This window comes from Notothenia rossii (genome assembly GCF_949606895.1).
Source record: "Notothenia rossii genome assembly, chromosome: 2".
NCBI lineage: Eukaryota > Metazoa > Chordata > Actinopteri > Perciformes > Nototheniidae > Notothenia > Notothenia rossii.
The window spans coordinates 66,296,352-66,318,129 of NC_136904.1; the positions used below are offsets into that span (position 1 = coordinate 66,296,352).

The window sequence follows — 21,778 nt, forward strand, 5'->3', positions numbered from 1 at the left end:
AAAGACATCTAGACGCTTTGATATTGGTTTAGCTTTTGTACAAATTAACAACACAGATGGCATGTGCTTCCTTTAAAATTGTTAAAGTTGTTTTCACATCGGCCAGCACAAACATTGTTGTAGACAGTTCAAAACTGCACAGACAGATAGAAACTTCTTTAACAAATAGACCTACAGTTGTACAAAAAAAGACTACTTTGCCAGATGCAAATACAGAACATTAAAAACAAATCACTGACTAGTGTTAGTTGAAAATAAATATTGTCCTTATTTAAACGACTATATTAATGGGGATCTTTACATGAAGACAGCAGATTGTCAATCACAGAAAAGTATTTAAAATTCACATTAAAACATTTTTTCTGTTATGTTGTTCTGGCACTCGTTTTTGTCTTTTTAGGAAGTTCCAAATATCTGGGGAATTTGGCTTTAAAGGTGTGTAGGATTTAGGGGACATTCTGAATATAACTTTTATACACTATGATTTCATTACTGTAAAATAAAGACTTGTTGGGTTTTGTCAAGCTAGATTCTAGAATGAGCCCTTAATTTCTACATTGTGAGTAGGAAGTCTCCCATGGATTCCACCATGATTCTTAAGTGGCTAAAAATGGACAAACCAATCTCTGACTCAAGAGAGGTTAAAATGCATGACAGGTTGATACTCCTGATAACCAGAGATAAGGCAAAAATACATCCTATCAGGCTCCAAGTAATGCATTGGTGTCAGAACAGCAGTGGTTGAGACACAACATTTCATTGATGCAAAGCACTGGATGCTTTTCTCGAAAGAAAAATGTTTTTACACTTCTTACAAGAATGTGCAGAAGTGGCGCAAGGTAATCTGGCTTTAGAGTTTGCATGAGTATGATTTGTTGAATTGATTGGTAGAAGAAAGCCAATGAAGGATGCTGATAGACACATTGCTTATCAAATCGCCATCTTTTTTTTTGCTGCCCTTTTCCAAACATTAGGTTACCAGAAAGGGCCTTTTGAGTTTTAAATGACATGAAGGCACTATAGGTTCTCCATTTGCTTGAAAAGTGAGGTGTGAGCCAAGGGGTTAACTTGGTTGCAATTTGCCACATCACCACTAAATCCTACACATTGGACCTTTAATACCTTTCATGTATTAAGTACCCAGCCGTAAATAGAAACTAGCTAGGCATAAGTTGTGGCAGAATGACTTCTGCAATGGCGATTGTGGACTTGACACTACATTATCCAACTTAGTACACAGTGCTATGGTGTAGGTGCCCCAGACAGTAGGCACTTGGATACAATCAACCTTTTATCAACGTGGAAACCAATGAATTATGTTTTTGTCCAAACAGTGTTATGTAAAATAAAATGTTGTAATTGTCATGTTAACTTAGCTATTTGCGGTTTGTTGCTCTGTTTCACATAAAAAAGAAACAATGTCTGAACATAATCTTCAACATAAATACTTTCATAACAATTTTTGACCGTGATATTTGCTCTGAAGGTGACTGGTACAAAGCTGCATTAATCAATACTCTTATACGAAGGTTTTTTTACATTACATTACATTGCATTTAGCTGACGCTTTTATCCAAAGCGACTTACAATAAGTGCATTCGACCAGGAAGATACAACCTTGAAGAAAACAGAATCATATAAGGACATCAGGTTTCATAGAGCCAAACATTTCAAGTGCTACTCAACTGGCTTTAGATAAGCCAGTCCTTTATTAGTATATAAGTGCTTTGTTAGTAATTCAATCGCTCAAAGTGGAGTCTAAAGAGATGAGTTTTCAGTCTGCGCCGGAAGATGTGTAAGCTTTCTGCTGTCCTGATGTCAATGGGGAGCTCATTCCATCATTTTGGAGCCAGGATAGCAAACCCACAAGTTTTTGCTGATGGGAACTTGGGTCCCCCTCGCAGTGCGGGTGCAGCGAGCTGTTTGGCTGATGCAGAGCGGAGTGCACGTGCTGGGGTGTACGGTTTAACCATGTCCTGGATGTAGGAAGGGCCAGATCCATTCGCAGCATGGTACGCAAGTACCAGTGTCTTGAAGTGGATTCTAGCAGTTACTGGAAGCCAGTGAAGGGAGCGGAGGAGCAGCGTGGTGTGGGAGAATTTTGGAAGGTTGAAGACCAGACGAGTCGCTGCATTCTGGATGAGCTGCAGAGGTCGGATGGCACATGCAGGTAGACCAGCCAGGAGAGAATTGCAGTAGTCTAGGCGTGAGAAGACGAGAGCCTGGACCAGAACCTGCGCTGATTTCTGGGTCAGCTGGTGACATATCCTCCTGATGTTGTAAAGAGTGTATCTGCAGCAGCGGGTTGTAGCAGCAATGTTTGCAGTGAAGGACAGTTTGTTATCTAGGATCACACCCAGATTCCTTGCAGTCTGAGTCGGGGAAACAACATAGGTGCGGATGTTGATTGTTAGGTCAGGAGTGGGACAATCTTTTCCCGGAAGGAAAAGCAGTTCAGTCTTGTCAAGGTTGAGCTTGAGGTGATGAGCAGACATCCACCGAGAGATGTCTGCTAGGCAAGCAGAGATGCGTGCGACGACCTGGGTCTCTGAGCGGGGAAAGGACAGAATTAGTTGGGTGTCGTCAGCGTAGCAGTGGTATGAAAAACCATGCGGGCTAATGACAGACCCGAGCGAGTTTGTGTACAAGGAGAAGAGGAGGGGACCAAGAACAGAGCCCTGAGGGACCCCTGTAGTTAATTGACAAGGGTCGGACTTTGACCCTCTCCAAGTAACCCTGTAGGTGCGGTCTTTGAGGTATGAGGTGAGGAGGGAAAGTGGAGTGCCTGAAACTCCAAGTTCTTGGAGAGTGCGAAGGAGGATCTGATGGTTCACCGTGTTGAATGCAGCAGACAGGTCCAGAAGGATGATGACAGAGGAGAGGGAGGCTGCTTTAGCCGTGTGCAGTTCCTCAGAGACAGCAAGGAGAGCAGTTTCTTTTGAGTGACCTGCCTTGAAACCAGACTGGTGCAGATCCAGAAGGTTGTTCTGATGGAGATAACAGGAGAGTTGTTTAAAGACAGCGCGTTCAAGTGTTTTAGACAGGAACGGGAGGAGAGAGACAGGCCTGTAGTTTATAACATCAGACGGGTTGAGAGTGGGTTTCTTTAGGAGAGGGTTTACTCTTGCCTCCTTGAGACTGTTTGGAAAGTGACCAGAAGTTAGAGAAGTGTTGATGAAATGGGTGAGAAACGGTAGAATATCAGGAGCGATAGTCTGAAGGAGGTTTGAGGGGATAGGGTCCAGAGGACAGGTGGTAGGACGGGCAGAGGTAATGAGGGTAAGAACCTCACTTGGAGAGAGAGGGGAGAAGGAGGTCAGTGTCTGGGTGAAGGGAGGGTCTGGTGACCCAGCGGTGAGTAAAGGTGAGTCAGAAAAAGAAGAGCGAATATCATCAACCTTTTTTTCAAAGTGGTTAACAAAGTCGCTTGACAGAAGGGGGGAGGGGGGAGGGGCTTTGGGGGGGTCCAATAGGGTGGAGAAGATAGAAAATAGTTTTTTGGGATTGGAATAGGAAGATTGGATCTTATCTTGAAAGAAAGTGCTTTTTGCCTGAGAGATGGAAGCAGAGAAACAGGAGAGGAGAGCCTGATAGGTTAGGAGGTCGTCATGGTGTTTGGATTTCCACCATTTCCGCTCTGCTGCCCGAAGGATGGTTCTATTAGCACGCAGTGCGTCATTTAGCCAGGGAGCAGGAGGGGGACTGACGAGCCGGCCGAGATGTGAGAGGACAGAGAGAGTCCAGAGAGGATGAGAGAGTAGAGAGGAGAGTTTCTGCCGCAGAGTTTGGAGGCAGAAGTTGGAACGAATCAGAGGAAGGGAGGGCTGAGAGCACCGATGAGGCACAGGTAGAGGGGGAGAGGGAACGAAGGTTACGGCGGACAGGTGCAGAATTAGAAGAGATTAGGTTGTTATGTTTGGAAAGGGGTAGAGAGAATGAAATGAAGAAGTGATCGGATGTGTGGAGCGGGTTTACAGAGAGGTTAGAAGTAGTGCAGTTCCTTGAGAATATGAGATCAAGGGCATTGCCAGCGTTATGAGTTAGTGGGGATGGAGACAGTGAGAAAGCAAAGGTGGTTAACAGAGATGTTAGTTCGTCTATCTTCCCTGTCTGGAGGTTGAAGTCTCCGGTTTTCATATGACTTGTTTTTTACCTGTGCTATAATTGACTCTTTTGAGATGTCATAAAATAAAGGCTCCTCCAAATTATGCTGTGGTGTACTGGATGATATAGCAGTGTAGATTAGACATTTTCATTTTGAGTTGGGCGAACCTGGCATATTACGATGTCCTAGACCTAGGTGATACCTAACAATGGACGATGATATTATTTTTGTGGAGGGGTGTAATATTAGATTCTGATTAACTAATAGTTCAAATTAGTTTGAACAAGTTCTTCTTTACTTTGGATTGTTTGTTGTTGGCTGTACAAATCTAAATATCATCAATATCTGCAAAATTAAGAAAGTGTATATAAAACGATATAACCATTTGTATTGTGAAAACAAGTCATATTGGTAATGTCATATTGACATTGATCGTTCAGATCATCTTTTCATTGGTCATTGGTATATGATTCTGAAATGCTTCTTCAGATCATGTTTGGTATACGAAAAACACTTCAGAGCTGGAAGTGTGTGCCAACAATTTCTTGTTTGAACACATTTTGTCTGACTGAATGCGTAACCTTATTTCCTGGGTCAGTAGTTTCCTGGAGGCAGGGCTGTTTCACATGTTTTATTCAAACTGATTGTTGCCCTATTTCATATGTCAAAGTAAAATGACCTTTATCTTGACAGTGTGACACAAACAACATAAATCAATCAATAAAAAGTATCAAGGGGACTCATTCTTCACGAGAGAAAATTCAACCAGACTGTGGATCGACAGTAGAGCTGGGACATTTATCTCTTGAGTCTTGATCCATCATCCGTCAAAGAAATGTGACTTTTAGGAAATGTTGTTTATTTTGTGCTATCAATGTTTCCCTGTGTGCCAGTAATAAGAAAAAGGACATCATTTACCGGGCTTAAAAAGTCGATTTCACCGATTTTATGAACTGATAAACCTTAGAAACACTGGTGATTATGTTTTACAACAGCTTTTTAGTCATTGAACAAAACCACAAATGTATTCACATAAATATGGCCCTGCTAGAGAACAGTGCTGATGGTGTCAAAGTCCTTGCTGATCTGAGAACTGCTTGGCAGTGACTTGAGGTACTCCAGGTGCCTCCTAGCGTCCTCCTGATTGTGTCTCACATAGTAGATGACGTACGCGATCACCATGGTGAACCACCCGAACATGGTGACGAACATGGCTACGTCGGTGGTCTTGTGGTGGAAGTTGCAGAAGTTGATCCCTGAGTCCAGCACCTGGATCACCGGTTTGCCAGCGTACTCCTCCTGCACCGCCGTATGGCACATCACCTCGTTCACCGTCTCAGGGTCCAACCGTAGCTCCCTCAGCACCTCCTGCAGCATGCACTCGCAGTGCCACGGGTTGTTCGAGAGGCTAATTTTTGCCCGAAGTCGCGCAAATGCCTCTTTAGGGACACTTTGGATCCGATTGTTTGATAGATCCAGAAAAAGGAGGCTGTCAGAAACGCCTTGGAAAGCTCCGAGGTCCACCAATTCAATGTCATTGTTAGACAGGTCCAGCTCCTGCAGGTAGTGCAGGTCCTTGAAGGCTTGGTTGGGGATGTGGGTGATGTGGTTGGATGCCAAAAGCAGGATGACGGTATCTCTTGGGAGATCAGGTGGTATGATGTCCAAGTTACGGGAAATGCATTGGACCACGGTCTTTCCAGTCTTCTCCATGCAGTGACAAGTCGTGGGACAAGCCATCACTGGTGCAATTACGATGAATAATCCAAAGACAACGCACCATATCACGGCAAAGCCATCAAGGATAGAGGATTTCCTGGGCATATCAAGCCCGCCAACCTTCTGCATAATCAGCAGTGCCTCCCCAAATTGCGTCAGGTATAATTAATCATTGTTGCGCTTGTCTCTTGGCATTAAATAGTGATGACTCCAGCTTCATTAGCTTTTGAAAAGGCCCAAAGCATCAGTTCATGCACGGCAACGTAGGGGTTTATCATGAGAAAAGTCTTCAAATTTGTTTTCATAGACTTCTGCAGAATCTTTTGAAGTAGATTTCAAAAGAGCTCTTCCAAAAGTTGAGCGGCTCACTGAGCATATTCCTGAGTAATCTCAGGTTTATTGTGACAATTTGCAAAGCCTTGGAGAGTTCAGAGTGAGGCGCTGGTATCAGCCTGGCATGCTGTGCACTGAAAGAAACAAATAGAAGAGTGTTATTCTTGAACAAAAAAACTATTTACTTTTTCAGTTTAGCTGAGCAGGGCAATACTGTAGAAATAATCCTCCAAACTCTTGTATAAGTGCACTGGCCATTGCCTCTTTCTTGCCAAAATGAGCTGAGTAAATCCTTTTCCCAATGTTGACAAGAACGTAACGTAATTACGGGGAAGAATCCATTTCACTCCAGCAAATCTCATACACCAGGAGGCACATTCCTCCTGGGTCATCACCAGCATATTTTCATTCAATTAGGAAAACATAATTGTGTTCTGCAATGTCTAGCATAGGCGTTACATGACATGAACCTCTGTGTAACGGCATACTGGTGCATATCAAAGCTGGACGAAGACGAAAAAAGCTGCTTATTTTCACCTTTCTCCCAACAATAGTGGAAACATTTATTTTGGATGGTTCCCTCTTTTAAAGCACTGTCTCTCATTTAGAGACTTGGTAAGAATAGCTGCGTGCTGAGAAATGACTCCATTTGTCCTGCAGGAGGATCATCGCTGTAGGACTGCGCACCCTCTGCTGGGCTAAAGTGTTCAACTTCACACCATGAACCCCTCGCTGTGTTCGAGGTCATCCACCCCATGGAGCCGGTGTCCTCTTCTCTCTTTTTTTCTCTTTCCTTTTACCTTTTGGCTTTGACGCTCTGGGAACTGAAGAGTCTAAAATAAGCTCATCAGTCTGAGCTCAGCAAGGGGGGTGGACATGATGTGGACTCATAACAAAGGGAAAGCTAAATGTTATGACACCACTGCATCATTAATAATACTATGCTAAATTAAGGTTTACACATGCATATTGTGCTCTTTTTCTGTTCAAATGAAATTGAATGGCAAATTGTCAATTGAATGTCAGGACAGCAAAAAGCCCACCTGTTAGACGGCCTCTTGGCCAATAAAAATAAAAATCTCTCTCCTCTGTATGTAGCATTTAGAAAGCATGGCTTAAATTGAAGCTAAATGCAGTAGCATTTAGTCTAGTGTGGTTTATAAACAGGATGCAGGATTCTTGCTTTTGAGTGTATATATGGTTGAATGCAGGGCCGGTCTTTGGCATAGGCGGCCAGATCTGGGGGGGCGCTGCGCTGGTAGTTCTGGGAGGGAAAACAACATTTTTGACTGTTTGGCTCATCCTAATTTTCAGCCTTGATGTAACAACATTCATAATTAAGTCAATGTAACACCCTTTTCACCCCGGTTACGCTTTTCATTTGCCCTGTACGATGGGCGCTGTAAGCAGTGGTGGAGCCAGGGTATGGCTGGGGTAGGCTACAGCCATACCAAGAAATGGCTTAGCCCCACCTTAGCCCCACCATGAAAAATGATGTTAAAGTAAGCAAAATAAAGTCCGCCAACTCGCACGGAGTAAATTGCACAGACAGCAGTTAGTAAGATTGATTGCAGCAGCCACTTGGAAATACCGAAGACCAGAAACGGTTTTGAAAACTTTTGTCACGTAGTGATCGTCTTCTCAATAGAACATCTTTGATAATGTCTTCTGGCCAATCAGAATCAAGATAACGGTGTGGTGTTGTTGCAGGAAGTCCCGACGGAGAATACTTTTGCGGTAGTACATCTCTATATACATCGATAAACCATTATGTGTTGATAGAAATCAACACGTAATGAAATAAGACCCCACGGTTTGATGATTGATAGGTGTGTGGGCTGTCTTTCATTTTGACACACAGAAAAATGGGGGCTATCCACCCTTATCCACAATGTGAAGTAATTCACTCTTCTCTCTGTGAGGAACAGCAGGTTCAGCTTTCAAAACTAAGTAACAAAAATGGCATTCATTTTCTTTTTAAATATGTCGTTTAGTAATAGATTTATTTATTTTTCTTCTCAAGAGAGTACCAGAATGTGTGTTTTATGTTAGTATTTCAAAAAAATATCCTGGGGGAAAGTCCCCCCAGACCCCCCTGCAGGGGTTGGGTTTTCAGCATGTCAACTCTTTCACCTGTGGGGAAATTGCAGGATTGGCTCCAGGTCGCCCTTTCTATTTACGACAAATGTGCCTTTTTATTTCATATAGTTCAATTCGGAATGAGACAGGGAATATAATCTAAACCTCACGCGTGGCTTTTCACTGTCAAGGGGGGAGATATAATGTGTATGTAATTACATTGCAAATACTGACTTGAGCCCCACCACTGTATGGGTTAGCCCTACCGTAGATTACCCAACAAAAATACTCTGGCGCCGCCACTGGCTGTAAGTGATGAAAGTGGGGGATGTTGACTTCCCAAGCACCCGCAGCTCACAGCCAAAGTCCGAGCGAGCCTCCGAGCGAGCAAGAGAGAGAGAAAGGGCGCGCATTGGTACCCCGGATTGTTGTTGGATTGAGGCTGATAACTACAGCTCAGTGAGGTAAAGGAGTGTTTAAATAGTTCACTTTAGTCTAAGTTATCTCAGTGGGTCTCAAACGGTTTGCTCAAAATGTATGTTAACAAATATTTCCAAGGCACACCTTTATAATTATTAGGATAAATAAAAACAGGTTTGAAATCATTCCAATGTATACTATAGGACAGTAAACCAAAAATATTGTTTGAAACTGGAGATATGTCAATAATACATTTCAGTTTTTTTAGTGTATTGGTCTTTTGTAGAGATTTTTCATTTATTCTTTAGATATTCTATTGTGTATTGCTTGGAGGGGGGGGGGAGCACCAAATCATAATCTCGCCTAGGGCACCAAAATGTCTAGGACCATGCCTGGTTGAATGCACTTATTGTAAGTTGCTTTGGATAAAGTATCATCAGCTAAATGAAATGTAATAGGCTATAATGTAAATAGGCAACATTTTTCTTCAGTTTTGAAAGGAATTCTAAATGAATAGCATTTATCCTAAAATAAATATTAAGTGGACCTTAAGCGGAAGAAAAACCTGGGGGAAAGATTAAAAATGTAATCAGGGTAATGGTGCCTAAGTGCAGAGTAAGCAGTCAGTCTCGTGGCGTTTATAATATTGCAGATTTTAATCACATGTGGTTTTGTGGTTAAAACATTAGCAAACACAAACGCACAAAGGTTAATGACTAAATTATCAAGTACAAATGGTGGAGTAGTACTTACCGAGAAAGAATATCCTGGAATTCATTAATAGCTACTTTTTTTTATTTATTATCAAGGTATACCAATTGCGGACATATTGTCGATAGTGCAGCTGCAGTTTGCTCATATCACATCTGTATCATGGTTAAAAGAAGTCTGAGCCGCTGTGGAAATAAATAGTAGGCTACAATTATATTGTATAAAATGAAAAAAGTGCGGCTTCCTCAATGCGTCCACATCTGCGCGAGGGAATGAAGAAGTTCCGAAACCTCGCGGCGAAGTTTAAAATCTCAAAGTGGAAAGCTGCTTTTTAACGTCCTCTTATGAAACGCAGCACGATAGTTCAGCTTGCTGCCTATGATAAGGGTGGTGGAGGATGTGGCGGAGGTGTTCAGGCGAGGTCTCGCGGAGCTGCACCGGGCTGATTTATCACGCGCCACTCTCTCCAGACTGAGCGCACACGGCACCAATAGGAGTCACGGCTGCGCGTGATTGGAACTGCTGCTGTTCTGCTGTCTGCCTGTCTGCCTGTGTCTGCCTGTCTCCCTGACTCCTGTGTACCTCCTCTCTGGTTTATTTCTCTCCTAGACATAACCAACCATTAAGAACATCACAAATGTGTTCTTAAAAAATACAAGAAAGCAAGACATGTATGTTGGTTATAGCTATTTTAATGACTTTTGGCAACAACATTTTTTTTTTATCATAATTCGATTTATTCCTCACTTGTTTACTCAGTATTTATTAAAGTAAGTCATTTTCTTTAGTGTATAGTGGTGCATAAAGTTAAGGAAACCAGCACCACAGCTCATACAACTATAATAAAGAAGAATACAAAATATACAAGAAATACAAAGATACAAAAAGGGAATAAATGACAAATGCTGTAAAAGAAAAATACTGTGTATATTTTAATACACAAATGGAAGACTTGTGCAGATTTAAAAGTTGAAGTATTTTGCAGAAATATGTGCCAACATTCTACAGTGGCTATTTTGCTTGCATGAGATGTCTAAATTCACCAACAATTAACATAAGATACATTATTTCCATATTAAAATATACAATTTCCGAATTGTTTTAAATCCAAAATATGTTACACTATACATCTGTCATTTTTAACAGAATTGTACAATACATATCCATAGGGCATGTTCTCAACATTAGCTCCGTTGTTTCTTCTTCATACAATCGTATAAAATGATATTGCATGTTAAATAGTCATTTGCAAAGTTGCACTTGTATACAACAAACTTTATAGTTGCATTCCTATCTATATTCAGAAGGCTTCTACAGAGGAGTGTGTTCATATATTATTCAAAGCCTGAGTATTATTAGCCAAGGTATTATGACCTGCCACTACAGCATCGCTACTGTTTCCTGCTTGTGAGTCTGTGTGTGTCATCCTGGTCTAATGTTTTCCTGAAGACACCAACTATGGGAGGGCTAACAAAATAAACACTTTGGGGCAGTTTGCCAGATCTTCATATTTCTGTGTGGCCATAGACATGTAAAGTTGTCGCAGTTATAAAAGATGCTTTCACAAAACTTCACAGGTGTCAAATTGAGACTAAAATGAGGGTTAAGTCAATAGATGGGTTTGTTTGGAGCAAGGGCTTGAGAAATAAGGATAAGGAAGTGGGGGAACGGGAACCAACTCCCTGTTAATTGTAAGTCCTGCAGTATGAATTCAGTAAAAAATTAAAGAAAATAGGGAATCAATGTTATTGCCCATTTTAAGACCTTGTCACATTGGACTGGCTGCATTGATTATTTCAATCACCCCGAGTGCTGTATCAGACGGGGGGGGGATGTTGGGGAATTAGTCCGCACAGCAGTGGATCAAGATGTCAGCTCCAGGTCTGCACTCGGCTGGTAATTGTACTGGAAACCGTGGAGGCTTATTCTCACAAACTGGATGCAAAGTTTACAATAGGTAGTGTAGAGGCTAAGCCAACGCTTTAAGCCTCTGAGGATCCGCTATGTTGGCGTAATTGACGCACACAAAGTTTGCTGCTGAATAAAAGTCAGAAACAAAGTTTCCAGTTCGATACAGTCAATTTATTTCCTTTTCACTGGTTTCCATTTAACTTGCTTCATTCACTCATTCACCACACAATATTGCGGTTCACAAAATACCTTTTGCAAATGTTTGTAATCCCGTGTGTGTGTGTGTGTGTGTGTGTGTGTGTGTGTGTGTGTGTGTGTGTGTGTGTGTGTGTGTGTGTGTGTGTGTGTGTGTGTGTGTGTGTGTGTGTGTGTGTGTCTGTGTGTGTGTGTGTGTGTGTGTGTGTGTGTGTGTGGTCAAAAACTGTATGGCCTTCTGGCGGAACCTCTAACCACAAACATGGTTCCTACCTTTATAGGTAGGAGTGTTAATGGGCTCCTACAGGTAGTGCTACTTCTAGGACTGACTCTAGCTGTGGAAATGTTTGCATCATCTACCAGCAAGTGTTAACGTCAGTGGTGTTTCAATAGATAACTTTCTATACATTTCATTGCGTGTCAACACAACAATGAGTCCAATTTGCCTCAGTATGGTAATTAGGGTCAGACTCCATGCGGCCTTGAAAGATTGACTGTACATGCCTGCACATGCAATGGAGCAATAAGCATTGTTCTTTTCCAAAATGGAAAACGGAATGGAACCTAGAAGCAGGGGTTGAATGTGGCTTCTTTGAGTAACACTTGAGTGCAGATTATAAAAAGCACAGAGTGATGTCAATCTTCCAGATAACCTTGGCGAGAACACTCAAACAATCAGTAATTATAGGATTTGACAAGTGGGTTCAACCGACCGCTTCAATTCTGTTTGCTGTCCCCTATGTGATTCAAATGTAGGTCAGCTGGTCCCAGTGTTCCAGGTGTCATTTGCGCTACGAAGGAGTACAGGTTCTTTCCAAGGTGCGAGCCACAGTCTCAAACCCACAGTGAGCAGCTGGCCTGATGAATTGTGCTATGTGGTACTACAAACTCCTAGAATCTAAAGTAGAATAGTAGAAGCTCTAATGCATTTGGGACTTGGAGTAGCCATGGGGCTGTTAATCATGTCATTTATTTATGAAATTATCTCTTTAGTTAGCTGTGTAATTCCCTCACAATGACCTTACCATGATAGTTATGCTAAAGACAATGATAATGATACATTCAATTTACAGAAAATGGTCAAAGTAAGGACATCTCAAAGCAGCACCAATGCTTCTTTTAATATTATTGAAGGTTCGAATGATGAAATGTAATGTGAGAGTGTTCACAGTTATCACCAAAATCTGCACTTTCCCTAGGCTATAGAGTTTTAACATGGATATTAGTTTATGGCATGCAATGTTACTGTTTGTTTGAGTCTCACTGCTCTAGTAGATGTTGTTTCCATTTCAGAAAACATGCTCTAAATATTTGCGTCACAGTCTGCTTACTCCTTACCTGCTGCTACTTTTCCACAAACTTTTATTTAATGAAAAGGTTACCAAGACCAGCATTTTTCAAGTCGTTTTTTGTCTAAGCTCATCTTGCAAGAAACAGCGTCTGAGGGCTTCTTAACATTTAATAAACTATGAATTTGTCATATCCACTTAACGGGAAGAAACTCAGCTATCAGACAATATGAACCATTTTTAGCTAGACAAAACAAAAGGGTAATAAGAGAGGCTCTGAATTAGCCCTGAGCGGGAAAAAAAAACACACTTATCACAGAACTCACGTTAAAATACCCTTATTACTTATCGTATCTGCACAAACAAGATATCGATTAGTAAACTGAGATTCCACAGATTCCAGACATATACAGTAAGTATCATCACTGAGCGATCAGATATCGCGGCGAAATGACAACAAACAACAACAACAAAATTAGTTTTACAGGACCAAATCGGAAAATAAGTCTTACCGCTTAAGTTGTGTTCAATGGCATTAAAACGATAAAAACGCTGCTGAAGGTTAATCCAATGTGTCTGTGTCACTTTGAAATTATTACTGATAATCCATCATTCAATTTTTATGTCAATAACGGAGATTTCATATTAGCTGCTACGATAGCTACTAGACGTGTATGACAGCTTCCGGGGCATTCTGGCTACGCATCACTCATTCACCAATGGGTAATGTTTAGATGGATTTTAGGGAAACTTCCCCTCGATTCCATTGGCTCTAACGGTTCAAAAAAGGTGTCAATCATCAAAATCGACCAGGGGGGCCAGAGATATGGAAAATGCAAATGACCCGAGGTGTTTTATTTTGCTAAACCTCTCTAAAAAGGTAAAATGTCACTTTTTTCGCATCAATCTTGATACAGTTGTTTTTTTGGACGGACACTATAATTTATATTTTTTTGCTATGTTCAATCTGAATTTACGTTCAAATAAAAAAAATCTATATTGATTCTGACTCTTCTACATCCAACTCACAGGTGTATCATTGCTTTAGAAAAAAGATTATTAATTTAACCCTTTTAGAAGGGAAGATATGGTCATTTGTTCTGGGAATGTCATTTTCGAGCCTGAGACCTGAAAAACAGGCTCTGGGCTCAACTGGTTTTAATAAATGTTTTAATCTAGGGAATTTCATGATCTGAACAGGCAGTGGCCGAGTAAAATGCATATTTTAAATGGTGCCATAAAACACAAACGGTGGGACTTGAGCGACCGATCCAATATTAAGGTGTCACAGCTGTTATGGTGGACGTACACGGTAGAATCATCTATGTGAAAATGACGTAAACAAGTCTGCAAGACATGAAAGTAAAAGAGACCAAAACATATAGAAAGCAGTCACAATGCCAGCTTTATTTATTCCATCCTCTCTTATACACCCCATGCTGCCACTTATCATCACCAATCCACCATTCTCTTTCTCTCAAAGGAGGACTCCAGCAGACATAAATATGCTAAATCTAATCCAAATTGCCAGAAATGTTGAAAACAAAAGCATAACAACACACTGCTGGACGAGGGATTTTATCTTAAGATATATCTGCTGACCGTGACGATTCTCACACAATGTTGCATAGATATTCATTCGGAATTTTGATCCTTTGTCTGGCTGGATAAAAGGTACAGTAGGGGTGGATAGGGGTCAATAGTGAATTCATTCTGGCAAAAGCCCACACCTATTATGGCAGAAAAAAGGGATGACTGTGGTAGTCAGATAAAAGGAATCCAAGGTCAGGAATTTGGAGAGCAGATGTTCCTGGAGCAGCAACACATCTGCTGCCATAGGGATGCAGCAGGATCCCCATGCAAGCGCATTTTGCTTGCTCCTTAAATTCAAGAAGTAGGGGGGGCGCGAGTATGGGGCTATTCATCTGAACAACAGCACTACGCTTACCTCCACATCAATTTATCCTGATTAATGTACCCAGAGAGATATTTCGACAATGTCAGGATTTATTATTTTTCCTGTAAAAGCATGTTTCGTCCTTAATACTTTTGTGATCGTGCTTGGTGGGACACTTGGAATAACATGGTATTATTCTACATTTGTCTTGTGATTAACACCCTGCTGAAGGGTTTCTAATGAGCGCCATTTATTTACATTATGAACAATTGAGGACAAAGTCCACCGGTCTCTTATCTAATTGGCCCTTGGACAAGTAATAACAGCTCCAAACAGAAAACACATACATCCAACTTGGCCGAGCCGGGGGAGATGGCGCGGTGATGTATGGCCGATTGGTGGTTGACACTGAAGATAAACGACTAAAGTGTTGTTTGGTGTGTGTGCTGGCAGAGAATCATTTACTCAAGAGGCAAAAAGCACAGGTCCAGTCGTCCCCTGGGGGCCTTTGCTCTCATCTTTCTGTTCACCGGCTCCTTAATGCGTCTCCGAATGCTTTTGAAGAGACAAATGATCGATGTCTGCTGCCTCCAGTCTATTCAACGTCTTGTCGCCTACTTACTTATCCAAGTGTATCACGTTGGATTTACCCTGAAAGATCTCTTTTGAAGTGGGTCAAGATAACTGATGAGTTGAGTCTTTAGTTTAGGACAATTCATCACAATTACATCGGGACTGTAGCGGAGAGAGAAAGCGGAGCATTAGCCACTAATAGCATCCACAGAAAAGGGGGGTCTGATTAGCTGCTGTAATACGTCTTTAACTAAAAGGATTGTATTGATGCTTGCTACAGAGCAAATTGGCAGAAGATCGTTTATCGTCTGGCATTGGACCGGGTTATTTTTTGTTATTAATGATGCTGAACATTGTGCATCCAGGAGGTTTTTACACCCCTTTACTTTTGTCATGTGTTTGGACATAATGTCACATTCATTTGGTTTTAACTCACCAGGAACGTGAACAATAAAGGACAAGGAAATGGTAATTGTCACTTGTGATTTTAATATGTCTAGGGCTTTTATTGTGAAAACCTAAACAAAGTGTATTTAGAAAGTTTTCACACACCTTCACTTTCTCATTTTTGTAAAAGAATATGACTGCCTTTAAGGATTTTACACATTGGGAATCTGACTAATACATGTTTATGTCTACTTTTATAGTGAAAGTCAAGAACTGAAGAAGAGGATCTAGTATGCACTGCCTTTGTCAAGGTTATAGTTAAGAGAGGTGTTAAAAAAGTTGATGTAACGATGTGTGATGTTTTTCAAGGCTTTGATGTAAAAATCATTTAGGATAATCTTTCCTTTAATACAGTAAAGCATGTCGTTAACTTCAGGTCAAAATTGAAACACTTACACTGAAGTCTCATTAGAAAGGTGATTTCTGGTCATTATGAACAGGAAGTATGATCATAGCATGTCACAACTGTTATTCAATTTAAACGTGTTTTTAATTAACCTAATTAAACAACAGACCTAAAGTATATATATATGTTTGTTTTTTGCACAATTATGTTGACTTTTCAGAGATACCCAGTCAGTCAGTCCTTTGAAATCAGAGGATCATTTGTGTTGCCCATAAAAGTAACTTCACCAAATGTTGAGGTTATTTCAGTATTTTAGTAAACAAGACTGCAAGACTGCAAGTCATTTATTTTCAGTTAAATTGAGGCACTTACACTTTGCTCCGAGGATGAACACCACTTTTAGAGAACAGAGTGTAAAAGTATTCAGTAATGCAACTATCTTTTATTTACACTCTTTTTTACTTTTAATGTATTTGATTTGATTAAAGAGGACATATTATGCTCATTTTCAGGTACATTTTTGTATGTTGATCCTCTACTGGGACATGTCTCCATGCTATAATGTTCAAAAAGCTCTTTATTTTTCTCCTACTGCCTGTGCTGCAGTCCCTCTTTTCACCCTCTGATACGCAGAGTGAAGCAGGTAGGACCCAAATGCAGATAACACTTGATAATACCTTTATTTCAAGGACTTAATTATACTTGGACAAACAAAACACTCTACGGTGAACTAGGTCACAAACAAAAGAAGCACCAACACTGAACACAGGAAGAGACAAGACTAAATACAGGGAGGGGTAATCACAAGACGAGAAACAGCCGGGCAGGGGAGGAGAGACACAAGGGCCACAGGTGAACACAATCAGACAACTAGACACACCAGGGACACAAACGACAGGAGGAAAAACACAGGGAAAAGGACCAGACAATAACCCAGGAGGAAAACATGACAGGGAGAAAAGCAAAACACCCAAACCTAGACATAGAAACGTGACATGACATGAGAATCGTGACGGAACGGATTCTAGACGTCCCTAAACACCAAAACAAAAATCCAACAACGTCCAGCAGGGTGGGTGGAGGGGGTCCGGAGGACGGGCCTCGGCTGACAGAACCAGGGCACGGCAGAGGACCAGGAAGGGGTCTCGGGCAGACGGCCCGGGGGCAAGGCAGAGTTCGAAGAGGGGGTCTCGGGCGGACGGCCCGGGGGCAAGGCAGAGTTCGAGGAGGGGGTCTCGGGCGGACGGCCCGGGGGCAAGGCAGAGTTCGAGGAGGGGGTCTCGGGCGGACGGCCCGGGGGCAAGGCAGAGTTCAAAAAGGGGGCGAAGACCACAGCGGGCGAACTCAAGGGGCTGGGCTCGAGGGCGAAGACCGGACAGCTCCGGAGGCTGGGTAGGAACCGGTGTCGACCGGACCGGATCCGGAGCTGGTGGGACAGGTGTCGGCAACATCCCCCACGGAAGAGGACACAGGGCCGGCAGGAGAGCAGTCGGCGGAACCTCCAACGGCACAGGACATAGGATTGGCAGGATCCCCGGCAGAAGAGTAGTCGGCGGGACCTCCAACGGGACAAGACATGGAGTTGGCAGAACCCCCGGCAGGAGAGCAGTCGGCGGGATCCCCAACGGGACAGGACATGGAGTTGGCAGGACCCCCAGCGGAAGAGTAGTCGGCGGGACCTCCAACGGCACAGGACATAGGGTTGGCAGGACCCCCGGCAGAAGAGTAGTCTGCGGGACCTCCAACGGGACAAGACATGGAGTTGGCAGACCCCCCGGTAGGAGAGCAGTCGGCGGGATCCCCAACGGGAGAGGACATGGAGTTGGCAGGACCCCCAGCGGAAGAGTAGTCGGCGGGACCTCCAACGGCACAGGACATAGGGTTGGCAGGACCTCCGGCAGAAGAGTAGTCTGCGGGATCTCCAACGGCACAGGACATAGGGTTGGCAGGACCCCCGGCAGAAGAGTATTCTGCGGGACCTCCAACGGCACAGGACATGGGGTTGGCAGGACCCCCGGCAGAAGAGTAGTCTGCGTGACCTCCAACGGCACAGGACATGGGGTTGGCAGGACCCCCGGCAGAAGAGTAGTCTGCGTGACCTCCAACGGCACAGGACATAGGGTTGGCAGGACCCCCAGCGGAACTTCCAACGGCAAAGGACATGGGGTTGGCAGGACCCCTGGCAGAAGAGTAGTCTGCGGGACCTCCAACGGCACAGGACATAGGGTTGGCAGGACCCCCAGCGGAACCTCCAACGGCACTTGAGTAGGAACTTGAGTGGGGACTCGAGAGAGGGTTTGAGAGGGATCTCGAGAGGGAACTTGAACGGAGACTCGAGAAGAGACTTGAGAGGGAACTCGAGAGGGGACTCGAGAGGGGGCTTGAGAGGGGACTCGAGAGGAAACTCGAGAGGGGACTTGAGAGATGACTTGAGAGGGAACTCGAGAGGAGACTCGAAAGGGAACTTGAGAGGGAACTTGAGAGGTGATTTGAGAGGGAACTCGAGAGGGGACTTGAGAAGTGTCTTGAAAGGGGACTCGAGAGGGGACTTGAGAGGGAACTCGAGAGGGGACTCAAGAGGTGACTCGAGAGGTGACTTGAGAGGGAACTCAAGAGGGGACTTGAGAAATGTCTTGAAAGGGGACTCGAGAGGGGACTCGAGAGGTAGCTCGAGAGGAGACTTGAGAGGGAACTGGAGAGGAGACTTGAGAGATGACTCGAGAAGGAACTTGAGAGTCGACTTGTAAGGAGACTTGAGAGAGAACTCGAGAGGTGACTTGAGAGGTGACTTGAGAGGGAACTCGAGAGGAGACTCGAGAGGTGACTTGAGAGGGACTCGAGAGGAAACTCGAGAGGGGACTTGAGAGGTGACTTGAGAGGGAACTCGAGAGGAGACTCGAAAGGGAACTTGAGAGGGAACTTGAGAGGTGATTTGAGAGGGGACTCAAGAGGTGACTCGAGAGGTGACTTGAGAGGGAACTCAAGAGGGGACTTGAGAAATGTCTTGAAAGGGGACTCGAGAGGGGACTCGAGAGGTAGCTCGAGAGGAGACTTGAGAGGGAACTGGACAGGAGACTTGAGAGATGACTCGAGAAGGAACTTGAGAGTCGACTTGTAAGGAGACTTGAGAGAGAACTCGAGAGGTGACTTGAGAGGTGACTTGAGAGGGAACTCGAGAGGAGACTCGAGAGGTGACTTGAGAGGGAACTCGAGAGGTGACTTGAGAGGGAACTCGAGAGGGGACTCGAGAGAGGGCTTGAGAGGGAACTCGAGAGGAGACTCGAGAGGGGACTTGAACAGGGACTTGAGAGGAGACTTGAGAGGGAACCGGAGAGGTGACTTGAGGCGTTCGGTACGCCGACAGGACTCTGGGAGCTGGCGTTGGCTGGAGAGCCAACAGGAGACGAGGTGCTGGAGTCGGCCGGTACGTCGACAGGACACGGGGAGCTGGCGTCGGACGGAGAGCCAGCAGGAGACGAGGTGCTGGAGTCGGCCGGTACGCCGACAGGACTCGGGGAGCTGGCGTCGGCTGGAGAGCCAGTCCTATAGCCGCAACTGGAGGCGGGACCATGGCTACTGGGGCCAGGACTGTGGCTGTAACCATGGCTGTGTGGGCCGGCTCTGTAACCGGAACCATGGCTGCTGGGGCCTGTTCTGGAGCCCGAACAATGGCTGCTGGGGCCAGAACCAGGGTTGGAACCATGGTTACTGGGGCCAGGACTGGGGCTGGAACCATGGCTCTTGGGGCTCGGGCTGCTAGCCTGACCTTACGACTCCTTCTCTTAGCAGCCGCCTGAATGCTCCGTCCAAAAGCCAGACGAGGATCATTTGTGTTGCCCATAAAAGTAACTTCACCAAATGTTGAGGTTATTTCAGTATTTTAGTAAACAGAACAGCAAGACTGCAAGTCATTTATTTTCAGTTAAATTGAGGCACTTACACTTTGCTCCGAGGATGAACACCACTTTTAGAGAACAGAGTGTATAAGTATTCAGTAATGCAACTATCTTTTATTTACACTCTTTCTTACTTTTAATGTATTTGATTTGATTAAAGAGGACATATTATGCTCATTTTCAGGTACATTTGTGTATGTTGATCCTCTACTGGGACATGTCTCCATGCTATAATGTTCAAAAAGCTCTTTATTTTTCTCTTACTGCCTGTGCTGCAGTCCCTCTTTTCACCCTCTGATACGCAGAGTGAAGCAGGTAGGACCCAAACGCAGATAACACTTGATAATACCTTTATTTCAAGGACTTAATTATACTTGGACAAACAAAACACTCTACGGTGAACTAGGTCACAAACAAAAGAAGCACCAATACTGAACACAGGAAGAGACAAGACTAAATACAGGGAGGGGTAATCACAAGACGAGAAACAGCCGGGCAGGGAGGAGAGACACAAGGGCCACAGGTGAACACAATCAGTCAACTAGACACACCAGGGACACAAACGACAGGAGGAAAAACACAGGGAAAAGGACCAGACAATAACCCAGGAGGAAAACATGACAGGGAGAACAGCAAAACACCAAAACCTAGACATAGAAACGTGACATGACATGAGAATCGTGACACACTCTGTCTGAAACCAGAGCCCAGTCTGCTCTGATTGGTTAGCTGTCTGTCTCTGTTGTGATTGGTCAACCACCTAGAGTTGTGTCGAAAATGTCCCGCCCCTCATAATATCACGTTCAATGTGTTGGAGCGCTAGCAGATAGCGCAAGTGATAAATAGTGATGTCACTATGTTCCGGAGGTAAACAAAGGAGTCCAATCATGGCGTTTCAGGAAGGGAAAACCCCAAAAGGTATATTAGGGTCGCTTTAATAAACAATTTCGAACAATTATACATAATTGTTTCAATAATTGTCATCTTTACAATAAATGAGGAAGTTGTAGCAAATGTCATTCAAGTTCCAGTCAGGTTTTAAAAATGTATAGGGAATGCAAATGATCTGTTTACCTTGAGTATTATAATGAGCTGTTCAAGTGAAGGTTATGCATCATCACTTTGTATGTACACGGTGAACAGACCCTGTGAATACACTTTTGATGCTCGGAACCCCATATAAGAGCATTATTGATTCATAATGTAAATTACCTACTTGCATTCCATGTTTTTTTCTGTTAAGAACTATTCTAAACCCAAGGATGGGTTCAATCATTTTCTACCCAGCATGCTTTGCAATCTGTCTGAGACTACTCAGGAGGGCTGTTTTTTTACGGGACAGAAGACAAATGGCAGAATTTCTTTTTTCATTTGATGAATGAGAGTCTTAATAAGAGGAGTTAGATCACAGTTTGATCCTGAAATGTATCAAAAATCAAACACTTACTGCTGTCACTCTTACAATGTGATATGACAGATTTAAGATTTGTTCGTAAACTTTGCATAAGCATTAGGAAAATAAATTACATTCCCAGCATCGTCCCTCCCTAATCTCATTTTATCTCTGACCTTTTGTTGTATTGACAACCTTCAGTAATGAAGGGGACATAGTATCACCAGCCAATTGCCTTTAAGCAAAGAAAAGGTTGTGGTGGATTTCAGTGTGTGTTTTTAATTTAAACGGGTTGAAAGAAGCCTTCAGCTGTCAATAGAAATCTGTCTAGCTCATGAAGAAGTCATATGATGAGAGCATGAATGCAGTTCCCCTCATTTCTACTGAGCTTTTTTAGTGTCTTTCAGCTCATTGTTTCGGATATTTTCTGATATTCATATGGTCCTGCTGTTGCTATGGTTTGT

General features: G+C 43.4%; 1 protein-coding gene across 1 annotated transcript; it reads right to left on the reverse strand.

The window, feature by feature from the left end:
- Window positions 1-4,807: 4,807 nt before the first annotated feature.
- Window positions 4,808-9,765, reverse strand: LOC307028939 (leucine-rich repeat-containing protein 3-like). The gene is made up of 2 exons (XM_079664351.1): window positions 9,410-9,765; window positions 4,808-6,291 (listed from the first exon to the last, which is right to left on the reverse strand). Exon 2 carries the CDS (start codon window positions 5,951-5,953, stop codon window positions 5,153-5,155), a length of 801 nt encoding a protein of 266 aa, XP_079520477.1. The 5' UTR covers window positions 5,954-6,291; window positions 9,410-9,765; the 3' UTR covers window positions 4,808-5,152.
- Window positions 9,766-21,778: the final 12,013 nt, after the last annotated feature.

Coding starts and splice junctions, on each gene's coding strand:
- LOC307028939 (XM_079664351.1), bottom strand. CDS start 5,953: ATGCAGAAGGTTGGCGGGCTTGATATGCCCAGGAAATCCTCTATCCTT.